Source organism: Hemitrygon akajei, chromosome 12, assembly GCF_048418815.1.
Source record: "Hemitrygon akajei chromosome 12, sHemAka1.3, whole genome shotgun sequence".
NCBI classification, from domain to species: Eukaryota; Metazoa; Chordata; class Chondrichthyes; order Myliobatiformes; family Dasyatidae; genus Hemitrygon; species Hemitrygon akajei.
Genome location: NC_133135.1, coordinates 67990256 through 68007494, shown reverse-complemented (window position 1 = coordinate 68007494; position 17239 = coordinate 67990256). Strand labels below are relative to the sequence as shown.

Below are 17239 nucleotides of genomic sequence, written 5' to 3'. Positions count from 1 at the left end.
AACAAAAGCATAGACTATTTTTTTAAATGGGCAAAAAATTCAAAAATCTGAGGTGTGAAGGGACTTGAGACTCCTCCTGCAGGATTCCCTGAAGGTTAACTTGCAGATTGATTTGGTAGTGAGGAAGGTAAATGCAACATTAGTATTCATTCCGAGAAGAGTAGAATATGAAAGCATATAATGCAGAGGGTTTATAAAGCATTGGTGAGGCCTCAGGGAGTATAGCGAGCAGTTTTGGGCCCCTTATCTATGAAAGACGTGCTGATATCGGAGAGGGTTCAGAGGAGGTTCAGGAGAATTATTCTGTGTTATCTATGAGAAGCATTTGCTGGCTCCGAGGCTGTACTTACTGTAATTTAGAAAAATGAGGGGGGATCTCATTGAAACCTATTGGAACGTTGAAAGGCCTAGGTAGAGTAGATGTGGAGAGGATATTTCCTGTAGCAGGGAGATTCGGACCAGAGGGCACGGCCTCAGAACAGAGGGACATCCATTTCGAATGGAGGTGAAAAGGAATTACTTTAGCTAGAGAATGGTGAATCTGTGATTCAGGCAGCTGTGGAGGCCAAGTCATTGGGTGTATTTAAGGAGGAGGTTGATAGATTCTTGATTATTCAGGGTGTGAAAGGTTATGGGGAGAAGGCAGGAAAATGGGGTTGAGAGGGAAAAAGGATCAGCCTTGATTAAATGGCTGAGCAAACTCAATGGGCCAAAAGCCTGTCTCTTGTCGGCTCTCCACAGAGATGTATATAATATTCACAAGTCACCCCACAACTGTAGAGGGTATAGAGATATGCACACACAACCACATCACACATCAAATCTGCAGGTTGAGGTTGGGTAAAAATGGGCTTATCCCTCCTTCAACTGCTCCCTGGCCAGGCAGTAAAGATTCATCCACAGATGTTGTCTCCACATTACAGAGGAGTGAAGTGCAATGATTGTTAATGGGAATTCACCTACTGGCGTTTGCTGCTAACTCAGGGAGGGAGATATATACAAAAGCATTTATTACTCTGGTCCTTATCAGCTGGAAAACTACACATTTATGGATTGAGGATGAAGCTAATGGAACACAAGGACTGGTCATAGAAACCGCTGATACCACTGGAAGCATAATCTTCGCACCAATAGACATTCTTAAGACTTAAAAGAAGAAAATGGGAAATTAAGTAATCACTGCAGATACTTGCAATAATTTCCTGAAAAGTTCTGTGTTATTTTACTTACTGCTTTTCATATTTATAATAGTTATTTGTGTATGCCTGTAGGTACAGCCTCACTCTCTGGCAGGGATCTATTGATTCCATCACTGTGGAAGATCTCTTATTCTTCAGAGACAACAGCAACATTGAACAAATCTATTACGACATTTATGAACCAGTTTTGTCAGAATTCAAAAAAATTGCATGTATGCATTCTAATTTATTTTAATTTATTCTACCCTTTCTTCCTACTTTGCTCACATCCCCTTAGGAACTTTGATTGGAAGCTCTTGGCTTTTGCCTGTTATCCCAGAGATTCAGGAGCTGCTAAGTACAACCCATACAGAAATCAAGTTTATTCATCTTGAAATAAGTTATCATAGTTCTGTTCATAACTTTCTTACTCCAGTAGGTTTAAAAGTTTTTTTGGCAACTTGCGTTGAAACCTTACCTGGTTAACCACTTTTCACCATTAATTAGCTGATTTTTTTTTTTGCTGCTGGTTCTATGGTCAATGTACTGCTTTTGTAAGTTGCTACCCTTAAAGAGGTGGAATTGACTCTCATTCTTCAACCATTGGGGCAAAATGCTACTAGAAATTTGATAGCATCAAAAACAGTACAGTCATATGTTTCCATTAGGATCTCCAGAAAATTATCTGCATGATCTCTTGCACTTGTGCTCTATCAGAATCCATCCTCTCTCTAAATGGGGTCGAGGGAGGGAATTTAAAACAGAAATTTTTTTTAAGTGATTTAAAATTTTCTAGAGTCAGAATTCACCCATTTTTGTTGTGTTCAGTGCAGACAAATAGGAGCCGAAGGTTTTACCCTGGCGGGAAACTACTGGATTATTTTCCCCATCAAGATATTGGAGAATTGCAGGTCCATTGGTTTGACATTGGAGCCACACTTTTGGACTTGTCAGAACTTCTTCGAGGTAATGATGTCCTCTTCAATTAATGATATTTTGGTGACACTACTGAATTCATATTTTGGGCCACTATAAGCTCCCCCACAATGAATCTTGCACTTATGAAGAAAGTATTTCTTGCAGTTGATACGAATTATTTTCCCATTTTGTTGCCACCAATTCCTTCAGTTAATTGAGCCACTATAAATTACCCTCAACAGCTTGATGAGTGAAAGAATCTGGAGGGAGTTAAAAGGAGTGCAAAGAGAATAGTTGTCAGAAAAAGAAATTGTGGGGGAATGGATCGCACTATGAGTGGCATAGTGTAACCTGGCTGAAATAGCTTCCAATGACAATATGGTAAAGGATAGGAGGGATAAGGAGGCAAGGAAGACAACTTTCTTTAATGAACTTGTAATTAGATGTGATGAAGTTGTTAAAATCTCTAGTATACATCAATGAATATACACTTTACTCAGCAGATCTCATTATTACATTAATTTCCACACAAGGGCTTTTTCTGGACCAGCAATTTTAATTTGGCTAACTAAGTACATGAATGTTTGTGAAGATGATTGGAGCACGTAACTGTTGCATCCTGGGCTGGTACAGCTGGACAGACAGAAGAGAAATCCTTCTGCTGCATTTCTCTGGTCATGTCCACTTTACAGCCAATGAATCACTGCTTGCGCTTTCTGAAGGTCAGGTTCATTCTATATAGTTAAACATTGTAAGGGTTTGGATAGCTTGTAAATCTGAAGCCATAAACCCAAGCACATCATATAAATGATCTTATTTCTTAAAGGGAACGCTGGAGGAATGCTTGTCCTGAATGTGAAGAGTAAATTCGGTAGTATTCTAATGGTGGAAAGTTCCAAACGTGGATCAGAATTCCTTTTGGAAGAGGTTCTAAATCAGGTCTTACGTTCATCAAACCAGTGGAGCATTTACCTAAAGATACTCTCCACTCGGACACTAGCTCCAACTCTGTATTTGCTTTATGAACTTTACACAGAGCACCTTCTCCACATACCTGTCTGGATCAGCATGGAAGTCTCTTACGGCAGCTTCAGCACACCTGGGTATATTGAAGGAAGCCAATTCATCAATACCATCAATAAAATATTTCCTTTTGTAACTATAGCTCCAAGCTGGCCAGCTGAAGCACTTAACCATGGTTACACAGAACCCTTGGTGGAAGACATGCTGAGTCTTTGTCAGGGGTTGTGGCAAACCTTGTCCTTCCAGCTCCAGGCTGTTCCGTTGTCCAAATCGTGGCAGGCAACCTTCAAACTGCTGCAGGCTTCCCCCAGCTACACTCTGACAGTGGAACACCTACATACACAGGGCACATACGCAGACGCGTTTCGAGGACTGATCAACATCCGAATGCACAGCAGCCATCGGATTTACTACCGTTTACCTCCAGATTATAGAAACAATTTTGAGATTGATATTTTCACTTCATAAATGTGATCCCCAACTCTCTGTATTCATAGTCACATATTCCAGCTACTCGGGCAAGCAAATCAATTACAAGTTCTAAATCAATAAATTCTTGGATAGAACCACTGAATTGGATGGTTAGAAACCAGCACAGATGCAAGCTGCACTCTTCTTTCATTTCTCATTACGTTAATATACATTAGTATTTAAGCTTTTGATACAAAAGTTAATTTTCTGGACATTGATTGTAAAAGCCTGATGAATAGTCTGCTAGGTTTAAAGGATGATGTGCATTTGATTTATCCAAACAGATTTACTTACTCATTGAGTTGTAATCCCATTAGACAAATTGTTCTACACTGCAGACCTTGGTTGCTTGCTCTTACTGCCCATGTCAAGATTCAAGATTATTTAAAGTCATTTCCAGTACACAAGTGTAAAGCAGACATAATAATTGTTACTCTGGATCCAATGCAGCAAAAGCAACACATGCACTAATAAAAAAAAAACAATAAATATAAATACATAAGATAGTTTATATATGGTACATGGATTATTTGTATTTCCATAGAGTGATACTAGTCCATAGAAGTGTCTGTACATAAGGTGACTAATAGGAAATAATAAAGTAGTGGTGGTTGGGGTGGATTAGTGGGTGGAGCTGTTGATCAGCCTTATTATTTGGGAAAGGTGACTGTTTTTGAGTCGGCTGACCCTGGCGTGGATGCTATGTAGCTGTCCCACTTCCATTAGGGAGTAAAACAGTCTATGAACAGGGTAGGTGGGATCCTTAATGATGTTTTCCAGCAGCTTTCTGTATACACGTCTTTGATGATGGGTAGGCTGCTGCCCGTGATGCATTGGACAGTTTTGACTACCCTTCCTGTCTCACGGTGCAGTTTCCATACCAAGCAGCTTTGTACTGTGCACCTGAGAATGACATTGGCATAGTCCAGCTGTCTCCAGTAGAGGCATTAGTGAGCTTCCCTGATTGTGTAGAACATGTTCTGGGACCATGAGAGGCTGGGCGAGATGTGCTCTCCCAGGAGTCTGAAATCGCTCGCAGTTCCCACTGCTGTGTTGCCAATGTAAAGAAGCGTGTGATGTTGCAAGTTGCAGATGGACAACAGATTAAAATAAAGAGATATAGTGTCATGAACTTTCATTTGCAGCAGGAATAACTGAATGGCCTCTCCTCCTCCAAAAATTCTATCCTACAGAACATGCCAAAAGCTGCAGGTGGGCAGAGTGTAAACACTGCCACTCACCTTTCCTGGATCTAGTGTATTAGAGAATACTGGATTTATACTTTAATAAGTGATGTTCTTCTCGTTCTTGACATCTAGCAGATGTATTAATAGCAATCACATGGTTCAAACACCAAGTCATATTGCACAAAGCTATTTAAGATAGTAACCAGAGTTTTTTTTAAATATTCAGAACATTTTAGAAGCTAAATAGTTTCTGAACTGCTCTCAACAGTCTCCGTGATTTTAAAAACCCACCTAGTTCCATTTTGAATGCCTCCCAGAACTGTTCCCACCCCAGTTATTTGCCACATTTTCTTTTTCATCTTAAATGTGTCCAATCCAAAATCAACCTAGATGGCCACTCATCTCCCATTCACTGCAAATCTCTGCTCATTAAAAATCTCCAACCGTTTGGGATTTCTAGTGACTCCGTTGGACTGTCGCCTGTCACCCTTCTCCTTCCAACTTCTCAAACACGTGGTTCAGCTTCTGTGCTTAACTCCATCTTGTTGTCGCCACTCACCCAGTCTAGCTTCCTCCAACATGATACCCACCCACACTCTATTCCTCCACTGTACTTCCCAACCCTTTGTCCTTTTGTCCTCATCTATTGGCAGCTATCTGGACTGTCAAACTCAAACTCCCCAGATCTATCTAGTTTTCACACCCGAGGCCCTAAAATGAAATAGTGACAAGCTATTCACTGCAGGTGCCTGGGTACCTTGAGACCCCGTTGAGTTCTTAAAAGTTGCTAAATGGTACTTCCAAACAATTACACCAACATAATTTCAAGAAAGAGTTAGATAGAGCTCTTAAAGATAGCGGAGTCAAGGGATATGGGGAGAGGGCAGGAACGGGGTACTGATTGTGGATGATCAGCCATGATCACAGTGAATGGCGGTGCTGGCTCAAAGGGCTGAATGGCCTACTCCTGCACCTATTGTCTATAGTTCTTCTCTCTTCAGCCACATAGCTTCTCGTCTCCAAATCCAGATTTTAAACCAGAGGTTCTTCCTGATTGTTGATTGAAATTGCAAATTATTGATTGAGCCAGTGGTTCAAACCAAAGAATTGATAGAGAACTAATTGGCGTTTTTCCAAATGCACACCTTCCAAAAATGATAATGCACAGGAGGTTCTTATAGCAGTATAAAAATAATTAAGAGCATTTACATTTCATTATTTCAATGTTGTCTTTTGTTTTTTATTCAGTCACTTCTCACGTAACAACCAACTTGTCAGTGCTGCAAAATAGCACCTAATGTTCAACTTGTTTTAAACATCTTTATGTTTTTAAACAGGAGATTTATTTTTATAATTGACCATTGCAATTTATTCCTGTTTTAGAAAGGCAGTGATTTCATATTTTTAGTAATCAATACATTATACAATTAAGGTCAAATATTTTACTCCAGATTTTAAAAATGATACACATTCATTCACAGTTTCCATCATCACCAAAATGAACTCCTGCACTAAGCAATGTGATCAATTTAGATGCAAACACGAGGAAATCTGCAGATGCTGGAAATTCAAGCAACACACACAAAATGCTGGTGGAACGCAGCAGGCCAGGCAGCATCTATAGGAAGAAGCACTGTCGACGTTTCAGGCTGAGACCTGATGCAGGGTCTCGGCCCGAAACATCGACAGTGCTTCTCACTATAGATGCTGCCTGGCCTGCTGCATTCCACCAGCATTTTGTGTGTGTTGATCAATTTAGATGGTAACTTTTCTTCAGCATTACACGGTTTTGCATTTTGCCTCTCTGTGAAATTGTATTGTCAACACTATCATTGTGTGCATGCTGTTGAAAGGAAATGATGATTAAGTACACCGGAATGAAAATGTAACTTTACAAATCCACACTCTCAACTAAAATGAATAGAAAATTAGCTTGTGTTTTTGTTTACAAAAGCAAGGATACACTACAAGCTCATTGGCCGACTACAAATAATTAAAAGCTTATCATAAGCATACAAAACGGACTGTTGGTGACAATTGCTCAGTAATATGATCATCAACAGAGTTACTTTTCTTTAAAAGGATCCCTTGTTAAAAATCAGAAATACTCTTCTTTTAAAGTCCTCATGCAAGCATTTTTCTAGTAAAATCTTATCAAAATTACTGTAAAAATATGGATTAAATTTGGCAGTTTGCAAAAAAACTGCTGTACCTATTATGTTTTTATATACAAAAATTAATACACAGAAGCTAATGGCAGCAAACACAGCTCTAAGCAATTACAAGGCAGTGACCAAGGGCCACAGTGTTTCTCCACCACTGTTAACCCTCAATAAGCCTCTCTTGAAACAATACTAACACACAAATGCAATGCACTCTGCTGATCTCAAAGATCATGTACTTAACTGGAATTTGCAGTGCTATTTGTTCACAATTGAAATTTTGCCTTATTTTATTTTATCTAAAAACCTTCTTTTCATGAGCACCAAAGCCAGTGGGACAGCAAAACATGATGAAGATCTATGTCAAGTCCCACCCAATGTCACACTGCCAAATGGATGGACGGTATCCTTATTTTGTTCAAGAAATTCATTACAAGCCTCAACAATTTTGCATACATCTGAAGACAATCCAGTGATGTCACGAGTGAAGTAAGGGAGAACTTGAGGGGTTGCTTGGATGTAATAGGCAATCTGAAAAAGTAAATCAAGTAGTTGTATTAGGCATGGCAGAAGCACTCCACTCTACAGCCTGTCCCTTTCCATTCACTTATTTATCTGTCCATATTTGTTCGGGATTCACCCCAACGGTTTCATTGAAAACTGCAAAAGAACTGAAATAATGCCTAAGGATAACTCCAAGTTTCTTACAGGATAGCTCTCTTACTGCTGGTATCAAATACACTGACATCTACCCCTCCACTTTCAACTGGGGGTGAGATGGGGAAGGGGGGGTTTGAGGATAGAGGAGAAGACCAGCTACAATGCCCTTCACTTCTCTCTTCTTTCTGTGACACAGACTGAATACTGTGTGCAACCCAGGTTCATGTCCAAGCTGCAAGTCTACATGTATGCACATGAAGAACAGGTACTAGCTTCTCTGAAACCACAAGGTGGTCCCTTCAAGAATTGTGCTCTAAAGATTCGCAGCAGCAATTGCACCAGGTGTAAATTGTCAACATCAAACGTTTGTTTTCTTTTACAGTGTTATAATCAATAATCTTACAGGAGAGGAAGTGGATGCAAGTTTGAAAGAAGAGAAGTTGAATTAATATAACACTGTATTATGCCCCTTAATGTCTCACGTGGTCTGTACACACCAGCTGTGTGGTGAAAAAGGCACAACAGCGCCTCTTTCATCTCAGACGGTTGAGGAAGTTTGGTATGGGCCCCAACATCCTAAGAACTTTCTACAGGGGCACAATTGAGAGCATCCTGACTGGCTGCATCACTGCCTGGTATTGCAATTGTACCTTCCTTAATCACAGGACTCTGCAGAGGGTGGTGCGGACAGCCCAGCACATCTGTAGTTGTGAACTTCCCATGATTCAGAACATTTACAAGGACAGGTGTGTAAAAAGGGTCCATAGGATCATTGAGGACCCAAGTCATCCCAACCACAATCTATTCCAGCTGCTACCATTTGGGAAATGGTATCGCAGCTTAAAAGCCAGAACCACCAGGCTCCGGGACAGCTTCAGACTGATGAACTCACACTGATTTGAGTGTACTTTATATTACATTGACTGTTCTATTTATTATAAATTACTATGATTGTACATTGCACATTTAGATGGAGATGTAACATAAAAAGATTTTTACTCCTCATGTATGTGAAGGATGTAATAAATAAGTCAATTTAATTCCCAAAGCAATAGGAGTGGAATGAGGGTATGGAGTAATCCGACACGCATTGAATTATAACTATATGGACACAGAGACATGTTGTCCACGTCACTGAAATCTGCAAATAGTAATGCAATATAAACTCATGTACAGAACTTGTGTTTAATCAAAGTTGTACTACAATGTTACCCACACTAGTAAATTTAACCTAGCGTGCTTCTCATCAATATAAGAAGATTTACTGAAGCATTGTTTTATGAGAAGCATAATGCCACATTGTATTATTCAGCAGAGGATTTGAATTGGGTTCCCTTTAAAGCCAAACAATTCTTATGGCCAAATCCAATCCCACTTAGAGGTTAATTGTTGTTTAGGGAGGAGATCAGAATGCTGATGTCTGTGGGAAAACCAACTGCAGACACTGTGTCTCCAGCCCTTTCCTTTCCTGAACAGTGTTTCTATATATGATGAACACAAGAGGTTGGATTAAAGCAAGCTAACTTCTGCAGTTTTCCTGTGCCAACTGTGCACACCTAGGAGGTCTCCAACTTTGACCTGGACTCTTAGATCATTTACTAAAGTAGATGAGCATTGGATCCTGGCTCTCTCCGGTTCTCTATTCTAAATTTTTCCTCACAGTGCAAATAATGGCTTGTATGCAGCCTATGAAACTGTGCCAACCACAAATCAGAAGAGTAGCCAACATCTGGACTTGCCCCATTGTTAAATTACACTTCAAAGTTCTTGATAAATTGGCACAGATGGTTAGCAGAGTTTCAAGGTCAACTAAAAGGAAATATTCCTAAGGTGCAGACTCTGTAAAGAAGTTGTGAGGTTCACATGATGTACACCTACATGGTGATACTTCATTTTATGTAATACATGAATCAGCTGAGAAATTGCTTAAAATATGTCATTTGGAAAAACAAGAAGCAACTGGAGGGCACAAAGATTAATGAGGGAAAAATATAGAGATTCTGTCAGAGCTTGAAGTATGAAATTACATTTCAGAAAACCAAGTGCTTTTTTGTTCTTTGCTGGTCAAATTTATGTCATCTTTTGTGGCTATTTTAGTGGGTGTGTGCAACTATTTCTGGTAGCGTGTGTGAGAACAGAGGGTTGCAATGGGGACGTTGATCAACCGGCTGCAATGTTGGCATGTTGTCAGGTTAGCACTGCTGAGTTCTGATGTAAAGTCCAAGATCAAGCCAGGGTAAGAGATTGGCTTTATTTGGAGTCGACTGAAATCACATCTAGGAAGATGGCCAAAGTCAGAAAGTGTAATGGTATTCCATCACTTTGCTTAGATTTGCTCCTATCAATTATAGCCACTTCAGTTTTTTTTTAAATCAAAGCCATACCCCCTTACACATATTTGAATACTATTTTTTGAAGGAAGACTGACTGAGTTGTAATTTCCTATTACAGTGGATTCCAGTTAATTAGGCCACTGGTTAATCAGGGCAGCTGCTTATTTGGGGCAACTCTTAACATAAACAAATCAAAAAAACAGGCTGGATTTCCTTCATTTGGGACACTATGCCACTTAATTGGAGTAGGAGACTGTTGCCAAACATCTTCTAACTACCATCAGTCGTGCTGACATCCTGTGGTTGATAGATACTACATTGTATTTAGAGCAAACAGTTCTCAAATAGCATCACTTGTGTGTTTGTGTTCAAAAAGCAATGATTTTTGTCACTGATAGATGCAAATAATAAATAGCAAGACAATTCAGAACTGTTTTACTTACCACGATTTCAAGCACTTAGGCATGGAGATGCTAGAAATTGTATATCTGAATGCACGAAGTGTCAGAAATAAGGCGGATGAGCTTGAAGCCCAGGTGCGAATGGGTAGCTATGATGTTGTTGGGATAACGGAGACATGGCTGCAGGGAGATCAGACCTGGGAAATGAATGTACAAGGGTATACGTGCTATCGTAGGGACAGAAATGTGAGCAGAGGGGGTGGGGTGGCCCTGTTGGTGAGGAATGAGATTCAGTCCTTTGCAAGGGGGGAGATAGGGTCAGGAGAAGTAGAGTCTGTGTGGATAGAACTGAGGAACAGTAAGGGCAAAAGGACCCAAATGGGTGTTGTCTACAGGCCACCAAACAGTAGCATGGATATTGGGTGCAAGTTGAATAGGGAGTTAACATTGGCATGTGGCAAAGGTAATGTCGCAGTAGTTATGGGGGATTTCAACATGCAGGTGAACTGGGAGAATCAGGTTGGTGCTGGACCACAGGATAGGGAGTTTGTAGAGTGCCTACGGGATGCATTCTTGGAATAGCTTGTACAAGAGCCGACCAGGGACAAGACTATTCTGGATTTAGTGTTATGTAATGAACAGGCTTTGATAAGCGATCTGGCAGTAAAGGAGCCATTAGGAGGTAGTGATCATAATATGATAAGTTTTTATCTGCAATTTGAGAAGGATAAGGGCAGCTCGGAGGTGTCAGTGTTGCAGATGAACAGGGGAAACTATGGAGCCATGAGGGAGGAGCTAGCCAAAGTTGACTGGACGGATATCCTAGCAGAAAAGACAGTGGAACAGCAATGGCAGGTATTCTTGGGAATAATGCACAAGGTGCAAAATCAGTTCATCCCCCAGAGAAGGAAGGATTCAAAGGGGGGAAAGGGGCCACAGTGGTTGACAAAGGAAGTCAGAGATTGCATAGCATTAAAAAAAAAGGAAGTATGACAGAGCTAAGGTGAGTGGGAGAACGGATGATTGGGAAGTTTTTAAGGAACAACAGAACTTAACTAAAAAGACAATACTGGGAGAAAAAATGAGGTACGAACGCAAGCTAGCCAGGAATATAAAGGAAGATAGCAAAAGCTTTTTTAGGTATGTGAAGAGAAAGAAGATAGTTCAGAACAATGTTGGGCCCTTTAAGAATGAATTGGGTGAAATTGTTATGGGAAACAGAGAAATAGCAGAAGAATTTAATGAGTACTTTAGATCTGTTTTCACTAAGGAAGACACAAGCAATCTCCCAGATGTATGGATGGGCCAAGGACATAGGGTAACAGAGGAAATGAAACAGATTGACATTAGGAAGGAAACGGTGATGAGAAGACTGATGGGACTGAAGGCTGACAAATCCCCAGGTCCGGATGGTCTGCATCCTAGGGTACTAAAGGAGGTGGCCCTGGAAATTGTGGATGCATTGGTAATCATTTTCCAATGTTCCTTAGATTCAGGATCAGTTCCTGAGAATTGGAGAATGGCTAATGTTATCCCACTTTTTAAGAAAGGAGGGAGGGAGAAAACAGAGAACTATCACCTGTCAGCCTGATATCGGTGGTGGGGAAGATGCTAGAGTCCATTATTAAGGATGAAATAGTGGCATATCTAGATAGCAGTAATAGGATTGGGCCGAGCCAGCATGGATTTACCAAGGGTAAATCATGCTTGACTAATCTGTTGGAGTTTTTCGAGGATGTAACCAGGAAGTTAGACGGGGGAGATCCAGTGGATGTAGTGTACCTCGATTTTCAGAAGGCATTTGATAAGGTCCCACATAGGAGATTGGTGGGTAAAATCAAAGCTCAGGGCATCAGGGGGAAGACATTGACATGGATAGAAAACTGGTTGGCAGATAGAAAGCAAAGGGTAGCGGTGAATGGGTGTTTCTCAGAATGGCAGGTGGTGACTAGTGGGGTGCCACAGGGCTCGGTATTGGGACCACAGCAGTTTACAATTTACGTTAATGATTTGGATGAAGGCATTGAAAATAACATCAGCAAATTTGCTTATGATACTAAGCTGGGTGGCAGGGTGACATGTGATGAGGATGTTAGGAGAATTCAGGGTGACTTGGATAGGCTGGGTGAGTGGGCAGATACTTGGCAGATGGCGTTTAATGTGAATAAGTGTGAGGTTATCCACTTTGGGAGTAAGAACAGGAAGGCAGATTATTATCTGAATGGTGTAGAGTTGGGTAAGGGAGAAATACAAAGAGATCTCGGAGTCCTTGTTCATCAGTCACTGAAGGTGAATGAGCAAGTGCAGCAGGCAGTGAAGAAGGCTAATGGAATGTTGGCCTTTATTACAAAGGGAATTGAGTACAAGAGCAAGGAAATCCTCTTGCATTTGTACAGAGCCCTGGTGAGACCACACCTGGAGTATTGTGTACAGTTTTGGTCTCCAGGGTTAAGGAAGAACATCCTGGCTGTAGAGGAAGTGCAGCGTAGATTCACGAGGTTAATTTCTGGGATGTCTGGACTGTCTTACGCAGAGAGGTTAGAGAGACTGGGCTTGTACACGCTGGAATTAAGGAGATTGAGAGGGGATCTGATTGAAACATATAAGATTATTAAGGGATTGGACAAGATAGAGGCAGGAAATATGTTCCAGATGCTGGGAGAGTCCAGTACCAGAGAGCATGGTTTGAGAATACGGGGTAGGTCATTTAGGACAGAGTTAAGGAAAAACTTCTTCTCCCAGAGAGTTGTGGGGGTCTGGAATGCACTGCCTCGGAAGGCAGTGGAGGCCAATTCTCTGGATGCTTTCAAGAAGGAGCTAGATAGGTATCTTATGGATAGGGGAATCAAGGGATATGGGGACAAGGCAGGAACCGGGTATTGATAAGGAATTGATCAGCCATGATCTCAAAATGGCGGTGCAGGCTCAAAGGGCCGAATGGTCTACTTCTGCACCTATTGTCTATTGTCTATAAATGGCTGGGGGGGGGGGGGGAAATGAAACAATTTTGCTACCTTCAACAAGTTAGGGACTATGAAGAATTCAAAGGTATCCACAATCACCTTGTATGTAACAAAGAAAATACAGTTTTGGAGGGTGCAATCATTGAAACCATTGTTTGAAGCCAATCCATTATCTGCACAAGATGTCTATGTTGATTTGTTCATTTACAGTCAATTAAAATAACATTAGCGTACACTGAATGAATTCCTCCATCAACAAATATTAGGAACTAATACAGTTTTATAGTACTATAGCTGTTTAGGTAGCATTCTCATTTGTTCTATATTCAATTTAAATACTTAATTTGTTACTCAGTTTACTTCTGTAGTTTTTTTTATATCCTTTTAAACTATTTTCATGAAGCTTTGGCTAATTGGGGTAGCTGCTTAACTGGGTCAGAATGTATTGGTCCTGACGTTTCCCAATTAACTGGAATCTACTATATTTGTTTCCTAAAATATGCTTCCATATAGTCCAATAATTCACATCACTGTGCATACCCACCAGCCCAATTCACCCAACAATCCTTTTTCCTCATCTCTGCAGCAGAGGTGAGGGAGGGATAGTTCGAACAAAGGGAGTATTTTTATAGGGTGGGATTAGAAGGCTTGATGTGGCAGTAGAAGTACAAGATCACATTAAATTCACATCTGCGTTCAGTGTTATTTATAAGGTGATAGGACATGCCTTGCAGGCCTGACTATACAAGAAGGTAAACCTGAGCCAAAATGATGACAGGCAGAAATTCTGCACCAGACAGTTCTGATTCAAACACAATTGAGTCGAGAACTTTGCAACGTGACCAGACATAGATGAGGTATTGTTCCCAAGTTTGTGCTGTTTCTCGTTGCTACTTCAGATTTCTAGCATCTGCAGTTTTTTTTTATATATACATTTCCAATTCAGTTTAATGCTGGGGAAACAACAAAGAATATGGGGTCAATTGAAACCAGGACTGGGAAGATAGCCAAAGGCCATCACACATATGAAACAGTGCTTGTTGCCAAGGAGACAAAAGTCCCAAGCAATGGGCCAAAGAGCAGATATGCAAGGTTAGTTGGTACTGAAGAATGCTTAGAATTCATAAGCAACAGGGATTAACGATCCAGGAACACCAGTCATTAGCTCCACCTTGCAGATGCAAAAGCAATCAAAACTATACTGCATCTACAACCGTGGTGAGCAAAACATTTTAGATTTGTCTTACTGTTCATTACTTGCTATATATCCGTGACAAAAATCACTGCTTTTTGAACAGAAACACGCAAGTGACACTATTCAAAAACTGTATTTGTGCAAAACATTTGTAAGACATCATTTGCAATGCTGTGCTCAATTTTGGGTAAGTCACATCTGGATACTGGTTTTAGCAAGAAAACGCATCATTTCATTAGGCTGCAAATGGGGATGAAAAGACTCAAGTATGAGACAAGACCAGTAAACTTGGACTGCAAATCACTGGAAATCAGAATCTGGTTATTACAACTGTAATATGTTGTGAAATTTGTTTTGCAGCAGCAGTACTGTATAAGACAAAAATTACTATAAGTTACAAATACACAAATGAATAAATAGTGCAAAAAATGAGGTAGTGTTCGTGGACTGCACAGAAATCTGATGGCAGAGCTGTTCCTAAAACTTTGCGTGTTGGTGCCTCCTCCCCAGTGGTGACAATGAGAAGTAATGTCCCGGATGGTGAGGGTACTTGAGGCACTGCTTTTTGAAGATCTCCTCGATGGTGCTGAGGGCTGTGTTCGTAATGGAGCTGGCTGAGTTTCTGCAGCCTCTTTCGATGTTGCACATTTCAGCTGATGCAACCACTCAGAATGCTCTCCACAGTACACTGGAAGAAATCTGCTTGAGTCTTTGGTGACATACCAAATCTCTTCAAACTCCGAATGAGTATAGCCAGTGGAGTGCTTTCTTCATGATTGTGTCAATGTGTTGGGCCTAGGATAGATCCCCTGAGATGTTGATGCCCCTGAATTTAAAGCTGCTCACACCTCAGTGAGGACTGGTGTGTGATTTCCTGACTTACCCTCCCTGAAGTCCACAATCAATTCCTTGGTCTCACTGACGTTGAGTGCAAGGTTGTTGTTGTGACAGCATTCAACCAGCTGATCCATCTCACTCCTGTATGCCTCCTTATCACCATCGAGATTCTACCAACAACAGTGAACATAAAGATGATGTTTGAGCTGCACCTAGCCACACAGTCATGAGTGAGAACAGAGCAATGGTCTAAACATGCATTCTTGAGGTGTATGTGTTGACTATCAGCAAGGAAGAGATGTTGTTTCTAATCTGCACAGACTTGGTCTCCAGGTGAGGAAGTCGAGAATCCCACTGCAGAGGAAGGTTTGAAGCTTGTTGATTAGTACTGATGGGATGATGGTGTTGAATGCCAAGCAGTAATCAATAAACAGCAGCCCAATGTATGTATTGCTCCTGTCCAAGTGCTCCAAAGCCAAATGGAGAGCCAATGAGATTGCATCCATTGTAGACTTGTTGTGGCAGTAGGAAAATTGCAGTAGGTCCAGGTCCTTGCTCAGGCAGGAGTTAATATTCATCTTCTCATAGGTGCAGGTGGGAACCTTTGACTGCAGCTGTGAGAGGTCAAGTATGTCCTTGAACAGTCCAGCCAATTTCACCCAATTCAGCACCCAGCCAGGTAGACTACTTAATGCCTTGTGAGGGTTCACCCTCTTGAACAATATCCTGATGCGAGCCTCTGGGACAGAGATCGTAAGGTCACCCACCAGTTGCTGCAGTCATTTGTACAGGTGTAGTGTTATTACTGCTTTCAAAGTGTGTATAAACAGAAAAGGTAAAAGAATAGTCTGGCAAGTGAATCAAAGGATCGCCAAAGAGAACGTCAGAACACTCTGCTACAAAGTGAGTTCAGGTAGTTAGGTGCCAAGTTAAAATTACAAAAACTCCAGGGTGCTGATCTCAGGGGGCTGTCCGTTCCATGTGCTAGTGTGGCTAGAAATACAGATTTAATCCAATTTAACACATAGTGAAGGAGGTGGTGCAAGAGTGAGGATTTCAGAGTTTTGGATCATTGGGCTCTTCCAGGGAAGATGGGACCTGTACAAATGGGACAGTTTGGGCATGAACTGGACTAATATCCTTGAGGGAAGGTTTGCTAGTGCTGCTCCAGGAGGTTTAAACTAGAGTTGCAGGAGGATGAGAACCAGAGTGGCTGGTCAGCAGGTGGAGTGGCTAAGGGGAAAGCAGATGTTAAACCTGTGTATAAAGAGAGAAACTGAAAGGCTGAGCACATTTCCAAGTTGCGTATATTTCACTGCATGGAGTATTGTAGGTAAGGCAGATGAACTAAGAGCATAGGTAAGCACATGGAATTATGATTGTTGTGGCCATTAGTCAGACAATTGTGGGAGGGGCAGGACAGGCAGCTCAATGTTCCAGGGTTCCTTGGTTGTAGATGTAATAGAGGGGCAATTACTAAAGGGGAAGGAGTGGCATTACTAGGAAAACGTCATGGCACTGTTCAGAGAGGGCATGCTGGATGACTTGTCTACTGAAACAATAACAGTGGAACTGAGAAATAAGAAAGTGATAACCACATTAATGGGGTGTATGTTTCTGGACCTCCCAATAGTCAATGGGATTTAGAGGAGCCAATTTATGGTGAGATAGCAGATGCAAAAAAAAAGGTTGTGATAATACGTGATTTTAGCTTTTCAAATATTGACTGGGACTCCCTTACTGTAAAAAGGGCTGGATGGAATAGAGTTTGTCACATGGGTTCTGGAATGTTTCTTTAATCAATATGTAGAGGTCCTAACCTGAGAGGGCATGATACTGGATCTCCTCTTAGGGAATGAGACAGGTCAAGTGACAGAAATGTGTAGGGGAACACATTGGATCTAGTGATCA

The 17239-nt window shown here is 41.1% G+C and overlaps 2 protein-coding genes across 2 annotated transcripts in view; one reads left to right on the top strand and one right to left on the bottom strand.

The window, feature by feature from the left end:
* fam151a (family with sequence similarity 151 member A) overlaps window positions 1-6001 on the top strand; it is a 33824-nt gene extending 27823 nt beyond the window's left edge. Inside the window, exons 6-8 of the mRNA XM_073063376.1 lie at window positions 1272-1411; window positions 2007-2144; window positions 2923-6001. Coding sequence (XP_072919477.1) covers window positions 1272-1411; window positions 2007-2144; window positions 2923-3587 — 943 coding nt within the window. The 3' untranslated portion in view covers window positions 3588-6001. The remainder of the gene's footprint in view (window positions 1-1271; window positions 1412-2006; window positions 2145-2922) is intronic.
* A 375-nt stretch (window positions 6002-6376) lies between these two features.
* Window positions 6377-17239, bottom strand: part of acot11a (acyl-CoA thioesterase 11a) — a 105795-nt gene continuing 94932 nt past the window's right edge. The window contains exon 16 of the mRNA XM_073063377.1: window positions 6377-7470. Coding sequence (XP_072919478.1) covers window positions 7303-7470 — 168 coding nt within the window. The 3' untranslated portion in view covers window positions 6377-7302. The remainder of the gene's footprint in view (window positions 7471-17239) is intronic.